This window comes from Chenopodium album, chromosome 22 (genome assembly GCF_948465745.1).
Source record: "Chenopodium album chromosome 22, dcCheAlbu1.1, whole genome shotgun sequence".
In the NCBI taxonomy this organism is placed as follows: domain Eukaryota; kingdom Viridiplantae; phylum Streptophyta; class Magnoliopsida; order Caryophyllales; family Amaranthaceae; genus Chenopodium; species Chenopodium album.
In genome coordinates, this window is record NC_137855.1 from 25,652,207 (window position 1) to 25,667,735 (window position 15,529).

Genomic DNA, 15,529 nt, shown 5'->3' on the forward strand with positions numbered 1-15,529 from the left:
TCACAATTAAGGAAACATGGCATCTATATATCTTATATTTTAATTATTGCAATTAGATAATATCATATATTATTCATGATCATCAATAAAATATCATATATTCTAAATAAGTCATGAGATAGAATCAAATCTTATTTTAACCTTAAAAGATAAATCATATTTATCCTCAAAGATTATCCTAACAAAGTTAGGAAATTCTATCCTAATTACTAGCCAATCACAATATTTTAAATCAATTATATCCAAAAATAATTATGGGATAATCACATTATTTAAATCAATCTTTATCTTTTTGGAATATGCTCAGAAAATTCTAACAAATTCTATCCAAAATTAACAACCTTAATAAAGGATAATTATCAAAAACCAACTTTTGAAATTTGATTTTATCCCTAAATAAAATCAGATTTTATTTTGAAATTATCTTTAAAATAAAATAATTTTAATAATTTTTTTTTTTTTGAAATATAGGAAAAACCGTGGCTTGGCTTGCTGCCAGCCACCGTCATAACCACCGCAGCGACCAGGCCGAAGCCCAACCACCGCAGCAGCCTGCCGCAGCAGCCAGGACTCAGCCCAGCCACCGCAGAACCAGCTAGCGAAGCCAGGCGTCAAGCCTAGCCACGCTACCACCAGGGCAGCAGCTAGACGTGCAACGCTTGCACCGTCCAGCCACCACTCGCGGCAAATTCGAGCTGCCATATGTGACCGAGCTTTCTGACCAGCCACGCGTTGCTCCTGCCGCAGCCAGGCCGGAGCCCAGCCACAGCCGGAGCCCAGCCACATCCGCAGCCAGGCGCGCAACCAGGCAGAAAAGCCCAGCCACTTGCGCCTATGCTGCTGCCACTAGTCTGCTGCCTGCGCCCTCCTTACTGCACCCTTTTCGACCACCTGGGCAGCCGCCGTGGCCACTTGACGGTGGTGCATCCACCCAGCCACGGCTGCCCCTTCCCTAAATTAATTATTTCCTTTTTTTTTTGAGAGTTTTAATTTAATTACACAACTTTTGTAAAATTAAATTAATTTGGGTCTTTTGAATTAAAACATAACATTTATGCCTAATTCAATTTTTGAAATTAAATTCACAATCCAATTTCAATTCTAGGGTTCTTCATGAAATTAATTCAAATTTAATTTAACTTTTAAATCAAATAATTGATTACACAAAAAATCATATTTTATGTATCAAATCAAACTAATTAAAATTATGAAGCATAAAATTTTCGAAATTCGTCAAAATTAAGCACAAAAATCAAAATTTTAGGGCTTTATATCAATCAAAATTTTCGAAAAACTAGGGCTTAATTCGGATTTGTTGAGCAATTAAATCATATTTAATCATATCCCAAAAATTAATTCTCCATTTAATATAAAGATTGAACCATAATTAATTATTCTCCCTCCTGATTGAATTAAAATTGTGGATTATCAAAGAATTATTGGCAATATGCGTAAATGCAATAGGCTAACTGATACCACTGTAGGGTTTTATAGGTACTACGCAGCGGAAATAAACATGAATCATATTCATATAGTACCTAATCCAAGGATCTAATGCATAGCACATAAAGAACAAATAATTGTACCTTTGAAGCGTGATTCCACGTGCGATCGAGCAAGAACAAAGGGAGATAAAGAACCTCAAGCGTGATTCCTCTACTTGGTCCACGGGCACAGATTAAGACCTCCACTAATGCTAGTTAGTTGCAATTGAACCCTTCAATTGACCTTCTACGGAGACGAGAGACAAACTAACCAAGAACCACCACGAACCACCACACGCGCCACCAAGGGGTGGCCGGCCGTGAGTCCAAAGGGGGGAGGAGTGAGAGCCGTGAATGTGAGAGAGGATTAGGGTTTTGGGATTGGTTGCCTTGATGTCAAAATTCACAGTGTGTGAATTATGACTGCTTACTACAAACCCTAGGCATGGATCTTATTTATAGATCACATCTCTAAATAAGAGCCCATGTCAAAAGCCCAAAACCCTTATCCAAAACACACTACTCTAGCCCAACACTCTACATGGTATGTCATAATCTCATGAGGCCCATTAATGGGCCACTTACTTGTTTAACCCAATACCCTTGTGTGTGACCAATATAGGATCCATTCTAAAGGGCTTTGGACTATTTGACTAGCCCAAAGATCATCTCTCATAGTCTAGCAACAGAGGATGACGCCCCAATAGAATGAACTTATTATCTCCATAATAGTGATCCTTGATATATCTAGTAATTGCACTTATCGAAGACACAATTCCTTCAGAAACTACATTACACATATACACCTCAGGAGTGAAATCTAAAAACAACCTTGATCAAACTCAACATCGAATATTAATACGAACTTTTACTCAATAAACTCCTCTAACCAATAAAGTGTGCCATGATCGTTGTTCTACACCTAGCCTTGGACAAGGGCAATTCCAATAACAAACCAACAAGTATAAAAACTTGAATATTCTCAATAACAAGAAAACACCTTGAACCAGACCACATACGGGTCAATTCCCACTGTAGGGGACCATATAAAATAAATAATAAAGATTGTACCTCATTCTTAACTCATGATTATCATCTCCTTACCAACATGCCAAGGACTAAGGTCTATAACGCCGAGCCTCAAACCAAGAACAAAATAATAATTTCTCAACCTTTTGATCTCATACGTGATCAAATTAACATTCACAAGCTAGTAAATAACATCTCAATAATGGTACATGTTCCCAAATAATATAACAATTCGATTCGTAAACATCTCAACTCTTAGGAAAATAATACTAATAACCCAAATATAATCGAATCATAACCCAATATAATAATTTATATGAGTAATCCTAAAACCTCAATAATAATACTCCCTAGAGTAACAACATTAAAAACCCTAGAAAAATAACACGATCAATCAATACAACAGTTAAATTTTATAATACAATACACTAATCCCATATATATAAATCTTGGTCAAACAAATAACACTTCATAAAATTTATACACAATAGTACAAAGTACAATCAATACAAACAATAGTCAATAATCAAACAACTCCAAGACGACGAGTGTGATTACCTTTCCACGAATTAAAATCGCAATACGACATTCAACACAAAGCAAGAAACAAACCAAGCGAGCTACATACGTAGTAAATTGCAGCGTTCGATATGCAAATATATTGTGCAGCTCTAGTTTCCTATTAGACCCACAATATAATCATCACATAAATTAAATTAATGGACATATGATTGACATCGGAGTATGAAACTGTAGACACCCATTTGTGTCTCCCCAAAACCAAACCCAGTGATGAATACCTATCACGTCGAAACATAATCGAATGAGGTAAAAGTGTGAAAAGTCAAGTGTTGCGGTTAGTTTTTATTAAAATCCTTCTCTCTGTTTTCGAAAACCCATTCTATTTTATAAAAACGTCCATTTCAGTTTATTTTGGTCCATGATAAGGGTCCAATAATGGTGTAGTTGGATGGGGCTTGAAAAGACCTTTCCAACGATATATTATAAGCCCAATTCCGATGAATAATGAGGAAGTTATGGCAAAAATACTAAACTGGGCCCAAACCGGATTTTACCTACGACCCAATGATCATGAGGAGGGTCCAAAGGTTTAATCCTATTCCTAAACTAATTAGGATTGATTAGAATCTTCTATAAGTTTCTAAAATATCTTAATTATCCTTTTTTGAAAAGATAAGATCATAGAATTTGATTTGAATATAAACTTTCCTTTTTTAAAACTTTCCTAATTCTATTCGGATTTAAAGATGTTCAAAGATAGTCAGATATTATTTTCAAGCCTCATATTTTTTATCCAAATTTTATATGGTTGGATAGATCTTGAAATTATCTTTCCAATGATATATTATAATATTAAATCCGAGCTATAACGAAAAAGATATGAAAGATATACGAAACTTTATCCAAAACTGACACCCTTTCACTATTTCGTCCATATCTTTTTATCTACAAAATATTTTATTCTGATTCTAATTGCAATAGAAAGTAGACTTCAAGAGCTTTCCAACGACATATTATATGACTTATTTGGACTTCTAGATCAAAAGATCTGATAAAAACAAAATCCGCAAAAAACTGTCTTGTCGCGAAACGACAGGATTGTCGCCTCGCGACAGACTCTGTCGCCTGGCGACGAGATAAATCTTTGGCGACAAGGTCGTTTTGATTAGAGAAAGAGTGGAGTTTTATTTCTTATCAAATTCTATGATTTTCCGGACTGTTTTCTTATAAATAGGGTCCGAACCTCTGTTTTTATTCATCAACTTTCATCAATCAACAATCAATTCTCTCAATCAATTATCATCAATTACTATCAATTCTCATTAACTCTTCCTTAATTCTCTCTTCTCTCTTGAGCAATATATGCTTTCTTTCTCCCTCTTTTTCTAAACTACCTTTTTACAAATACAATATTCCGCATTCACAAAACTTAGAGTCTCTTAGCCAAGTTCTAAGTTGCCTTCGCCCTAGACGTGCAAGGTTGATATTTTCTGAGGGTTTGGTCCAAAACTAGTCAAAATTTTATTTAATTTGATTTCAATTTAATTCTTTAATTGTTCTTTATTATTTTCATTGAAGTTTACTAACTTGTGTATTTTGTTATTAGAAAGAGGTACGAGGCTTTAAAGTATGTAATCTTATTACTCTCTTTCAATGTAGAAAGCATGTTTATTAATGTTTAATTCCTAGTATCATGTTAGGATGTTTATAATTCCTAGTATCATGTTAGGATGCTTTTAATACTTTCTAGTATCATGTTTAGGGTGCCTTTAATCCTTTCTAATATCATGTTAGTACCATGTTAGGTTTAAAGCTTTGATCTTTATTGCTTAGTGACATGCTAGGATTTGTTATTAATCTTGTTAGTATCATGCCTAGGATCTTGCTATTATTATTAAGCTTTATTATGCCTTATCATGCTATTATATTTGACCCTTGTGCCACAAGTAAAATCGTGGCACAAGTATAAAATTCCCGTGGATATGCAATTTTGCCACGGGAATCTTGAAATTTTATCCCGTGGCACAAGAGGTCGTGGCTAGAAAATTGCCACGGGAAAATGAATGTCGTGGCAAATTTTGAAATTTATGCCACGAGTATTCACGTGGCAAAAATATTCTCTTGACACGAAAACTAACGTGGCTAACACATTATTTGCCACCAATTCTACCGTGGTGACAAACTTTGTTGCCACAAGTATTACCGTAGCTAATAAGCTTCATTGCCTCGAATCTGTACTGTGGCTACCAAACTTTGTTGCCATAAATATTACAGTAGCTAACAAAGCTAAAAAAAATATATAATAAAAAAAAATTGCATTAATTAAAGCGAAATTAGTGAGAATCACATACAAATACACAAAAGTTACAACTTTTATTTTATTTGTGTTTATAATACACTAAAAACTAGATTAATACAATCTATAATTATGTTCATGTCTTCTACTTTAACTTAACATGATCTGTTGAGCTGAAGTTGATAAGGCCAGAACGTATCAATTTGTTGCTGTTGTTCGAAGCGTAAAACTAGTCAAGTTTAATAGGGGATCTCATATGTGAGCATTTGTGAGATATGATGTGCTGCTGAACGACATTGAGCCCTTCCGACTCTTCACCGAAGTCCTATAAAATCAAACAAAGAAAGCTTTAGCCCATCTAAATAACAATTGTAGCTCTTAAAGCAACCAACAAAGAATATGCAACAGATCTATAACAAAGACAGCGGCATTTACAACGACAACAAAAGATGCAGCATCGGCATCGGCTGCATCAACAACAATAGCTGAAGTGGCTAGCCTGGCTGCATTAACATATTATTTGTGACAATGTTATGCATTCACAATCATTGATTCTGTAACTCATCAAAATATATATTTACATATATATATATATATATATATATATATATATATATATATATATATATATATATAAATCATTGATTCTGTAATGTAGGAAAACTAATATAAGTCTGACTTAAGCAGCAGCAACAGGGGAAAGACTGCAGGGTAGCAAGCAGCGGAGGGGGAAAGGCAACAACAGCTAGTAAGGGGGGAAAAGACACTAGGACAACAGGCTAGGAGAGGGGGAAAGGCAATAGCTGCCAGCACGGGAAAAAGAAAAAATGAAAAAAAATACTACGTATATAGGCTATTGCTTTTTCCTGTCAAGTGTAACAATTTGAATTGAAGTCTAAGCTTGCAACTGATATCCCTTTGTTTAAATATGCAGCAATTTCTAATCACCCAACCCAAGGCAATAAAGGAGCATACACATAAATATAAAAATTGGTTAAACTAGAATTTACAAAGTGCCATCAATAACCGGTGAAGATAGCATTACTTACTTCATTCCTTTGAACCTTGACATCCTGAATCATCAGAATCTGATGAACTTCCTGCTCCAAGAAAATCCAGAAGTTGACTAAACTTCTTCTCCCAAACTGCATTATTATCAGCAATTTTTCTGTCCACGTCATTCTTAACAGCTTCCGCCTCTTTTTTGGCTTGTTCAGCTTCTAATTTAGCCTGTTCTGCTTCTGTTCTAGCATTTTCAGCTTCTTTTCTTGCATCTTCAATTGCTTGATCTGCTTTCTTTTTAACTTCATTCACCTCTTGAGTAAGATCAATTCGAGAGGGCTTTACTTTAAAATGTTGCGTAATACTTCTACCAGGTCCATATGCTTTCAAATACCCATGTGTATCTTTGCCAAGCACATCCTGAATAATTTGCTCATCTGTTTTCTGATTAAGACCTTGCTCTCTTTGTTCCTTTAATTTGTTTATCTCATCCTATGAATAAACAATATTAAGTTAGAAGATAAGATGGTAAATATTAAATGGAAAATAACAAACATAAAACTTATAAACTTACTACTGCATGAGTGTTATTTGCCAAATTGATTGCATTCACAGCCTTCTCAGATTTTCTTGTACGAGTTGCAACCAATACATCAACTCGAGAACACTTCCCGTCATTCTTCTTCTTCTACAAACATTACAGAGTTTTTAGAATCAAATTACACTCCTAATTATTGTACGTTTGCATATTTTGAATAAGTGCGAGAATTACTTCGTAAAATTTTTAGTGGTTTGGAAGCTAATGACATTTAGTTATGTCCAATAGAATTTAATTTTCCATGTGTTCAGAATTCAGCTAATAAAAAAAATAAAAAATAAAAAATAAAAAAAAAACAGAAAATTATAATTAGGTGTGTGCAGGAAAGGGGCGCGGGTGGTGTGCAGGAATGCTAGGGAAGGGGGGCATGGGTGGTGACATGGTGTGCAGGAATGCCAGGGAAGGGGGGCGTGGGTGGTGACGTGGTGTGCAGGAATGCTAGGGCGAGGGGGGCTAGTGTACAAGCAGGCAGGCAAGTAAGTGGTAAGAGGGAGTGGGGGTTGTTATGTATGAAAGGACTAGGTTGGTGTGTAGGAAATCCAGGGAAGGGGGGCTGGTGTGCAAGTAGGGAGGGGATGCAGGTATGTGCAGGCAGGTGGCATCTGGCAGGAGGGGGTCGGGGCAGGTGTGCAGGCAGGGAGGGGGCTGGTATGCAGGAAGGGAGGGGGCTAGTGTACAGGCAAGGCTTGTATGCAGGTCATAGAAAATGCAGCAACAGTAGGGGAGCACTCTCCACCCACAACAGCCTGCAACGCTAAACACTTACAGCTGCAACAGATGCTTGTCTCATTAGTTTATTTCTCATTAGTTTATTTAGTGTAGCCTTTTGAGCTCTTTGGAAAATGATAGAATGTAGTAAAGGTAGTAATTAAGGCTTGATGTGACATCATAGAGTATTGTAGTCCTATATATGGCAAGAATCAAAAGTTAAAATTAGAAAGAGTAGTTATTACATACTATTTCTTGTCTAGTGCGACCGAAGCTTTTAGTGCCATTATAGTGAGGCATCTTCTGTTGTGCCCTACTTTCACTTGCTTTTTTGCTCTTTTCCTACAATAAAAAGAATTTAATAAATAATATACGTTAATTATATAAGAATAAAGATATACTATCTGTGTATTTTACCATAACCGCCTCTTCACTCCAATAGTCAACCAAGAACTTCCATTCCACTTTAGTCAGATGACTAGGCTTATTTTTGAGACGTTCTTTTTTTGTTTTCAAGTTTTTATCATTAAAGTACTTTGATTTCAATTTGCTCCTAGCACCTCTGAATAAACGTTGTGCATGTTTTATAACACACTCCCGCCTATTTTCAGGGTCATCAAATGACCACTTCTCCTGCAAAAGACAAAGATAAATTAATTATTGCCCATACATCAAGTTGACAATGTTTCATTGTTAATAAGAGAAAGAAAAACTACCTATTCTGACCACTCATACTTTTATATTGCTGACACTGAAAAATTGCAAAATTCCAAAGAAGGAGCTTCAAATTCATGGTTCAGCCTTCTACAAAAATTGGCCTTTAATGTCAACTATCATAGTTTATTGTTTTTTCCAGCTACATGATATGGCATACAATGAGGTAATATGAAATATCTAGCGACATAAAGACGTCATTGGAAACATCAGCTTCAGATTTTAACATGATTTGATTATGAAATTTGATTTTTTCTTTTCCCCTCAGATATTCTCATTATGGACTGTAAGTCCGAAGTATATTGGAGGATTGAGTTCATCAACTCAAGATGTTGGTCAAGATCTATAGCATAGTTGCAATGCATTTGAACTCAAGTATCAAATATATCATATATTAGCTATTTCTTTTCTTTAAGATGTCCAATTGTAAAAGATTTGAGGATATTGATCATGTTCATAGGATGGCACTATTTAATTTTACTAATATCATAAATTAGACTAATTTAAGTAGCACATGCACACAAATTATCAGAAAAAACAGATTATACAAAAAATATAATCAAAGATACAAAGTAATTACTTTTCACAAAAAAAAAAAAAAAAAAAAAAAAAAAATGAGGAATAAATTAAATGAAATCAGGAAAATTGCCATACGAAATTATGAAAATTAAAGAGCAAAAATCTTAAGCCACACCAAATTGTAGCAGAAATTGTATAAATAAAATCAAAATTCGAGAACAAATCTGTTCAACCATAGCAACTAGAATCCAACGTAATTCAATTTCTACCACATATGTATTAGAAAAAATAAATTAAAATCACCATTGATTCACACATTAAAACACAACATATGAGAAAAACGAACAGTAAATAGATCTAACCTTGAAATTTTGTCCAAGAATTGATCTTCTGAGCGTTAGTCGAATCTTCGAATTAGGGTCCTTCGAAAGAACGGTTTTGATTCTTAAGCAAACAAGGTTTCTGAATTTTTTTTTTAATAGGAAGGTTTCTGATTTTTGAGGAGAATTTTGTGGTTTTGGTAAATTGTTTAATAAGTGGCGGCTAATTAAAAAAGAAAGTGGCGGCTAATCAACTTTGGGATTTGTGAGGGGGATTAGTGTTTGTGAGATGTTTTTGTTTGGGGTAATTAGCTACCTAATCTGTGAACTAACTTTTTTTTTTTTTTTTTGAATACAGTCAACTAACATTATTTGTTAATTAAGATTAAGTGATACTTTATATAAGTATCAGTATAAGTGTATAACATAATGAGCTTATGTCCTTTTTAATCTTTTTTGTGTTTTGTTGATATGTGTTTGTTTTATTTTTAATTTAATTTTAAGTGCTTAATTCTATTTTTTTATTACACATGTATGATTATTCATAATGTAATAACTCATTAATTATACTACCTTCGATTATAATGCCTCAAAGTTACAACTAATTAAAAATCGAAGGTGGTATATATATATATATATATATATATATATATATATATATATATATATATATATATATATATATATATATATATATATATTATAAAGGTGCTTATTAATAAAAAAATTAAAAAAAACGAAATTACTTATTCAAGGGTTACTTATTTAAGGAGTTACTTGGTCGGTCAAAGGTTACTATTATAAGTTACTTATAACCAACCGAGTAACCCATGAATAACTAACCCCTAACTGACCAGATAACCCTTGAATAAATAACCACACAATAAGTATTCTCGAAATATAAAAGTACGTACTACGGAGTATATAAATACTTACTATTACATTATCATGTAACTAGAGTGGAAAATGCGAGTGTTTGGGTCAAGTTTAGATCTAGTTATTGTGTGTTACAAGTAATTGATGTAAGACCATGTGAATTACATTAGAAACGTTTGTTTTATATCATTTGATCTTGATAGTTGAGACCAACAAGAACCATATGTATTAGAACATTTAGAATTGAAGTATAATTATGTTTTCTTACATTTAATAATCAAGTTTAAAAAAATAAAATTGTGTGAATATCATTTCAGCTTAATTTCATTTCAGTTCATTTCAGCTCCAATCAGTTTAGTTCAGTTCAGTTCAGATCTGATCCGTTTAGTTCAGTTCAGCTTCAAATTTCCTTCATTCTCAAAAAAATATTCATTTCAACTCAGTTTAGTTTAGTTTAGTTCAGCTCCAATCAGTTCAGTTCAGTTCAATTCAACTCCAATCAGTTCAGTTTAGTTCAGTTCAGTTCAGTTCAGTAAATGTGAACAAGCCCTTAGTCAAAGAAAGAGTTAAAGAGTAATTTAACTTTAATTAATAATAGAATTCCTTGATCCAATATTATTTTAAAAATCCCATAAAATTGATTAACAATATTGTTAGAGTAATATTAGGTTATTGTTAATCCATGTTTTAACAACCCCATTCTAATTATTTCATATAATAGTATAGTCTCCCGTCTAGCTTAATTTATATATATAGGTACTTGTATTATCATTGTAATGTAATTTTGAAACTATGCTCATATCTATTACGGAGCACTAAATTATTTCAGATTATACTTATATTTATTCAATAAAACATTTAGATATATTCATGTGTATCGAATGCTATGTTTGTTGTACACTATCTTTTCTTTTTGTGATATAAAATTGTTCATAAATAAAAGACATACGACATCTACAAAGAGATTTAGATCTACTAAATACATAATAATTGAATCAAATAAAAACATTCGTAAGCAAATTAAAGTTACGATCGTTGTTGCATATCGTACTATCTTATATTTATTCAGTGAGGCATTCGGATATAAAATTATAATTTTGTAACTAAAGTTCTAATCAATAAAAAATCAAAAAAATAAATAAAAAAAAATTTAATTTAACAAAGCTACAAGTAAAATGTAGGAGGGAAATTTACCTCCATAATCAGTAAAGACTTTAACTTGGTTGAAAATTTTGTGTGAAATTATACCCCTAAAAGTAAATCTCATCAAAATGAGGCGGTAAAACTCCCTCCAAATCAATACTCAGTATAACTAATATATAATTAAAAAAAAAACAAAACAAAATTAAAAACAAAAAACATTAAGAAAAAGGGTGTAAAACACTTCAACACTAACAGAGTAACAGCTTCCTCATATGTCATATGCGTTCTTCATCCTTCACTCCATTTTTTTTTCTTTTTTTTTTTCTTTTTTTTTTTGGAAAGCCAGTTCTTTACTCCATCCTCCATTCTCTACCAATTTCAAGCTTTTAATCCAACTACTCTCTTCTAGAATCAAGTGGGAAGTCTCAAATTCTGAAGTAAGTTCCTTCTCTCCTATATCTGAAATTTAATTTCTCACTGAAATTAGGTTTCAACGGTATTTATTGGGGGGTTTTTTTTTATTTTAATATATATGTGTGATATCAAAATATCATTTCGGGTTTAATGGGTTGTGAAATTTGTTTTCAATCTATCATCATCTGTCAATTAGCTGATTTCAATGGGTTTCAAATCATCATTTTGGGTTTCAATGGGTTTCTATGGACTATGCTGAATGTGGCGCTATTTATTGATAGTTATTTGATTTAGTTGGTGTTCAATATATTTTGCATTTTTATGTGAGATTTGAGTTCGGATCTGATTTGGGTTTAATATTTGATTTTAAAAAAAAAATTATTAATTTTTTTTTTCTGGGGCTATATATTGTTTATGCTATCTACTGATTGCGTCCAATTGATTGGAACATCATATACCCTCTAATTTCTTCTTAGTATTTCAACCATCCATAAAAGTTCTAGTGAGAGTTGTGCATCAGCTTATCATATAAGAGACCTATACATTGATGGAACCACGATGTGGTAATTGGAAATTGTAGTGTTGAATCAGTGAAGTTAACAGGATATACATACCCTTTCTTGAGAAAAATATGCCTTTCTGTAGTATTGTTTATACTAGACACATAATATCTATACTTAATATTTTTGTAAAAGGTTTTATTTTTCCCTTCTTGTGGATGATAAATGGAAAAATGGACACATAATAGAAATTAGCTTAGACACTTTGGAGGGCCTGTAAGGCTTCTTTGCAGTTTGAGAAAGGCTACATTATATGCATTTTCTCTCTAACGCGGTGTGTGTGACTGTGGGAATGGTATTGAGTCTACTCTACATGCTACATTTGAATGTTTTGGATAATGAGTATCCCCCTGTCGGTTAGGGTGAAATGTACCAAACTTTTTTATTTGCTCTGTCTCAGATGTGTGTCACTATGCTATGAATGAATGGACTCTAGTCCTTTTGTATGGCTCGCCTTACCTTGAGTTGCGTTCTACTGTCTGGAACCAGCTTAATACCATGTTCCATTCTTTGCCCCCTAATAATCTTGTTCAGGGTGATTTTAATCACCTTGATTCGTTATCTCAGAAGTTAGGTGGATCTAAGCGATTACAGGGTCACCACTCATTGTTGACACTTAGGCACCAGTGGAGCCTCAGTAACATACCATCTAAAGGGGTGGCTTTTGTTTTTTTTTTTGTTTTATTATTACTTTTGCCAAAAGGTGCTTGTTTAGCTCAATGATGTTGCTCGTGTAAGCGTGTGTATTCATGGATTTCTATTAGTAGCTTTTGTTTCACTTAACAGTGTCTCGTATTCGATTTGTTTCCGAAACTTGTATATATGTAACTCAATTTATTTGATAGTAGATTGCATTCGTTATGTTGTTGCTTCCCTAGTATTTCCCTCTGTTGCTACCCTGCTATTTCATCCCTTTCTGTTTTTGTGATAAAACTGCTGCTGACCACTTGTTGTCGCACTATTGTGTGCTTGTTGTACTTGATTCGAATCATAAATTAAAAGTTGAGAGATGATGATGTCCATTAAGTTAATCGAATTAATAATCAAGTGAATTGTTATGGCTAGTGTTGCTTTATTCCTTAATTATCCTACAAATTTATACCTGCAAATAGAAGAACCTTACATCTAAGAATTTTATCTTGGACATAAAACCTTAGCAGCACCATTATCTTAACCCAACTTGGGTTGTGTCCTTGCTGTTTATCAGTCACAATATCTTCCATATAATGAGGATAGAATGATATAGTTAAGGGTGGAGTAGTTTTGGCGTACCATCTTTGTGAAACACATAATTCCCCGTAAGTAGTTCATTATGCTATGTTTGGATAACAAATTAGAAGGGAAATGGAAGGGAGGGAAATAAGAGGAAGGGGAAGGGAGGGAAAGTGGAGGAAATGATGAGCTCCATTTTCCCTCCAAATCTCTCCAATTTTGAAGGGATGGTCTTTATTAAAGGAGGAGGGAAAATGGATCCCTCCCTCCCCCTCCCCTTCCCTCCCCCAACATATTATCCAAACAAGGAAGTTTATCTCCCTCCCTTTTTCTTCCCTTCCTTTCCTTCCATTTTTTGTTATCCAAACATAGCCTTAGTCTCATCTATTTGCTCTGTTAGAGTTGTTTTACTACAACTCGAGAGTTCCAGAAGTGGAGCAGCTTTTATGAATTACACAATTCTGAAATCCATGATGCAGTAGATGCTGCCATGCAGAAACCCATGATATGTATTTCTGCTTGTTTTTATAGGGGGTTATTCTGCTAAATCTATTCATTTTATTACATCCCTTTCCCATTCTTTGGCTGGCATTCAAGAAGTTACTTACCTACCACTAATGGTGATGGAAATAATTACAAATTTTGCACTGGTGTTTCTCAATAGGTACTTCTCTACAACCTAGTGGTATCATCCCTCTTTTCGACACTCCTAGGTGTATCAATGCTGACATGCATGATAGCAATGCCTTTTGATCAATCTGTGGTTACCATCATAGCAGTTGCTCTGTTTGTTTTGTTTATTACACTCTCTGAATCTCGACATTCTTTTCTTCAGTACTTTATACAATATCACCAGGCTGCCTTGAATTGTATACTAGCAGGTTTGTATTCTCCTTGTAATGATTTTATGTGTGTCGTCTCTTCTCCTTCTAATGATTTGAAGTTTGGTGACTTATTTCAGATTCTTAAATAAAATCAGATTAATTTGTTTATCTGGCAAACTAATTATATCACTTAGATTTGAGGTTTCTCAAGTAGTGTTACTGAGGATTATTTATGTCTATGAAAAAAAAGAGTGTAAGCAGGTTTATGATACAAATTTTCTTTGTTCTTGTTTGATTTAATTGGCTGGTTACATATAAAAGCCTGTTTGCTTTGTTTATCGTAGCAGTCGTTCTGTTTGTTTTGTTCGAGTTGTTGGAGCAGGTTTGTAAATGATAAAAGTACAACAGGGTTGTCCTGTCATAAATGGAATTTGTAACGAGATTTTTGCCCGTCGCAAATGGCTTTAATGACGGGATTTTAGCCCTTGGTAATTGGCTTTTGCGATGGGATTATAACAGGTTATACATTCTACGACGGCCCCTTTCTAGGATGGGCTCTGGATGGAAAATGCGTTCATAAATGAACCTTTATGATGGGTTTACGATGGGATTTCATGTCCTTAATGAACTCGATTCTAGTAGTGTGTTTCAATTTCAGGGTGGGGGGAAACAAACATCAAGTTCCTTTTTTTTAGTGCTCAATTAATCTATATAAAATACCGTTTTGATTTGTTTGTGTGTTTTGTTTATCAGGGGATTTAGATCAATTGGATATGTGTAAAAACGCTAGAGGTGGATACTAAAGCTGAAGAAGATGCTTCCTGAATTGTTCCTGAATTGCAAGCAAGAGAAACAAATGATAATGCGGTCCAAAGAATTGCTGAAATTGTTTAGGGGACAAAATGATTTAGTTTTAACTTTAATTGTTTTTTTTTTTTTTTTTTTTTTTTTTGAAGGAATTCTTAGTTTAACTAGTGATAATTTAATTTTGTAATTTTCCTTATAAATAACAATGTACAAACTTTTAATTTATATAAATAAAATTCTAATTTTTTTTATAAATTCTGATTTAAATTGTATTATTATTATTATTGTTATTATTGGAATTAGATATATCTCTTGGTTAAAAATAATTGTAAATTAAACCATAAAAATAATAATTACTTCTATGTTGTAAGATTCACGGAATTAATCCTAGTTTATTTTTCTTAAACAACGTGATCGGTTTGTATCAATATATGTTTGCCACAAAAATAAATTTTTATATTACACAAGTGTTAGATTGAATGCCACGGCGAAAATAATACC

The 15,529-nt window shown here is 33.4% G+C and overlaps 1 protein-coding gene and 1 long non-coding RNA gene across 3 annotated transcripts; one reads left to right on the forward strand and one right to left on the reverse strand.

The window, feature by feature from the left end:
* Window positions 1-5,333: 5,333 nt before the first annotated feature.
* Window positions 5,334-9,412, reverse strand: LOC145606038 (uncharacterized). Its single transcript, XM_081662101.1, has 6 exons — window positions 9,235-9,412; window positions 8,057-8,272; window positions 7,889-7,981; window positions 6,908-7,021; window positions 6,381-6,825; window positions 5,334-5,656 (listed from the first exon to the last, which is right to left on the reverse strand). The coding sequence occupies exons 2-5, from the start codon at window positions 8,057-8,059 to the stop codon at window positions 6,382-6,384; spliced, it is 654 nt and encodes a 217-aa protein (XP_081518227.1). The 5' UTR covers window positions 8,060-8,272; window positions 9,235-9,412; the 3' UTR covers window positions 5,334-5,656; window position 6,381.
* Window positions 9,413-11,457: 2,045 nt separating this feature from the next.
* Window positions 11,458-15,281, forward strand: LOC145604904 (uncharacterized). 2 transcript variants are annotated; one of them, XR_014104976.1, is made up of 3 exons: window positions 11,458-11,648; window positions 14,062-14,278; window positions 14,975-15,281. It is a non-coding gene; the product is annotated as an uncharacterized LOC145604904 (long non-coding RNA). The 2 variants fall into 2 exon arrangements; XR_014104977.1 differs by lacking the exon at window positions 14,062-14,278.
* Window positions 15,282-15,529: the final 248 nt, after the last annotated feature.

Bases quoted from the DNA above. Each gene is read 5' to 3' on its own strand.
- LOC145606038 (XM_081662101.1), bottom strand. The intron at 7,022-7,888 runs GTATGTAATAAC...TAATGTTTGTAG, and splicing joins GTCGCACTAGACAAGAAATA to AAGAAGAAGAATGACGGGAA. The intron at 6,826-6,907 runs GTAAGTTTATAA...GTTTATTCATAG, and splicing joins CAAATAACACTCATGCAGTA to GATGAGATAAACAAATTAAA.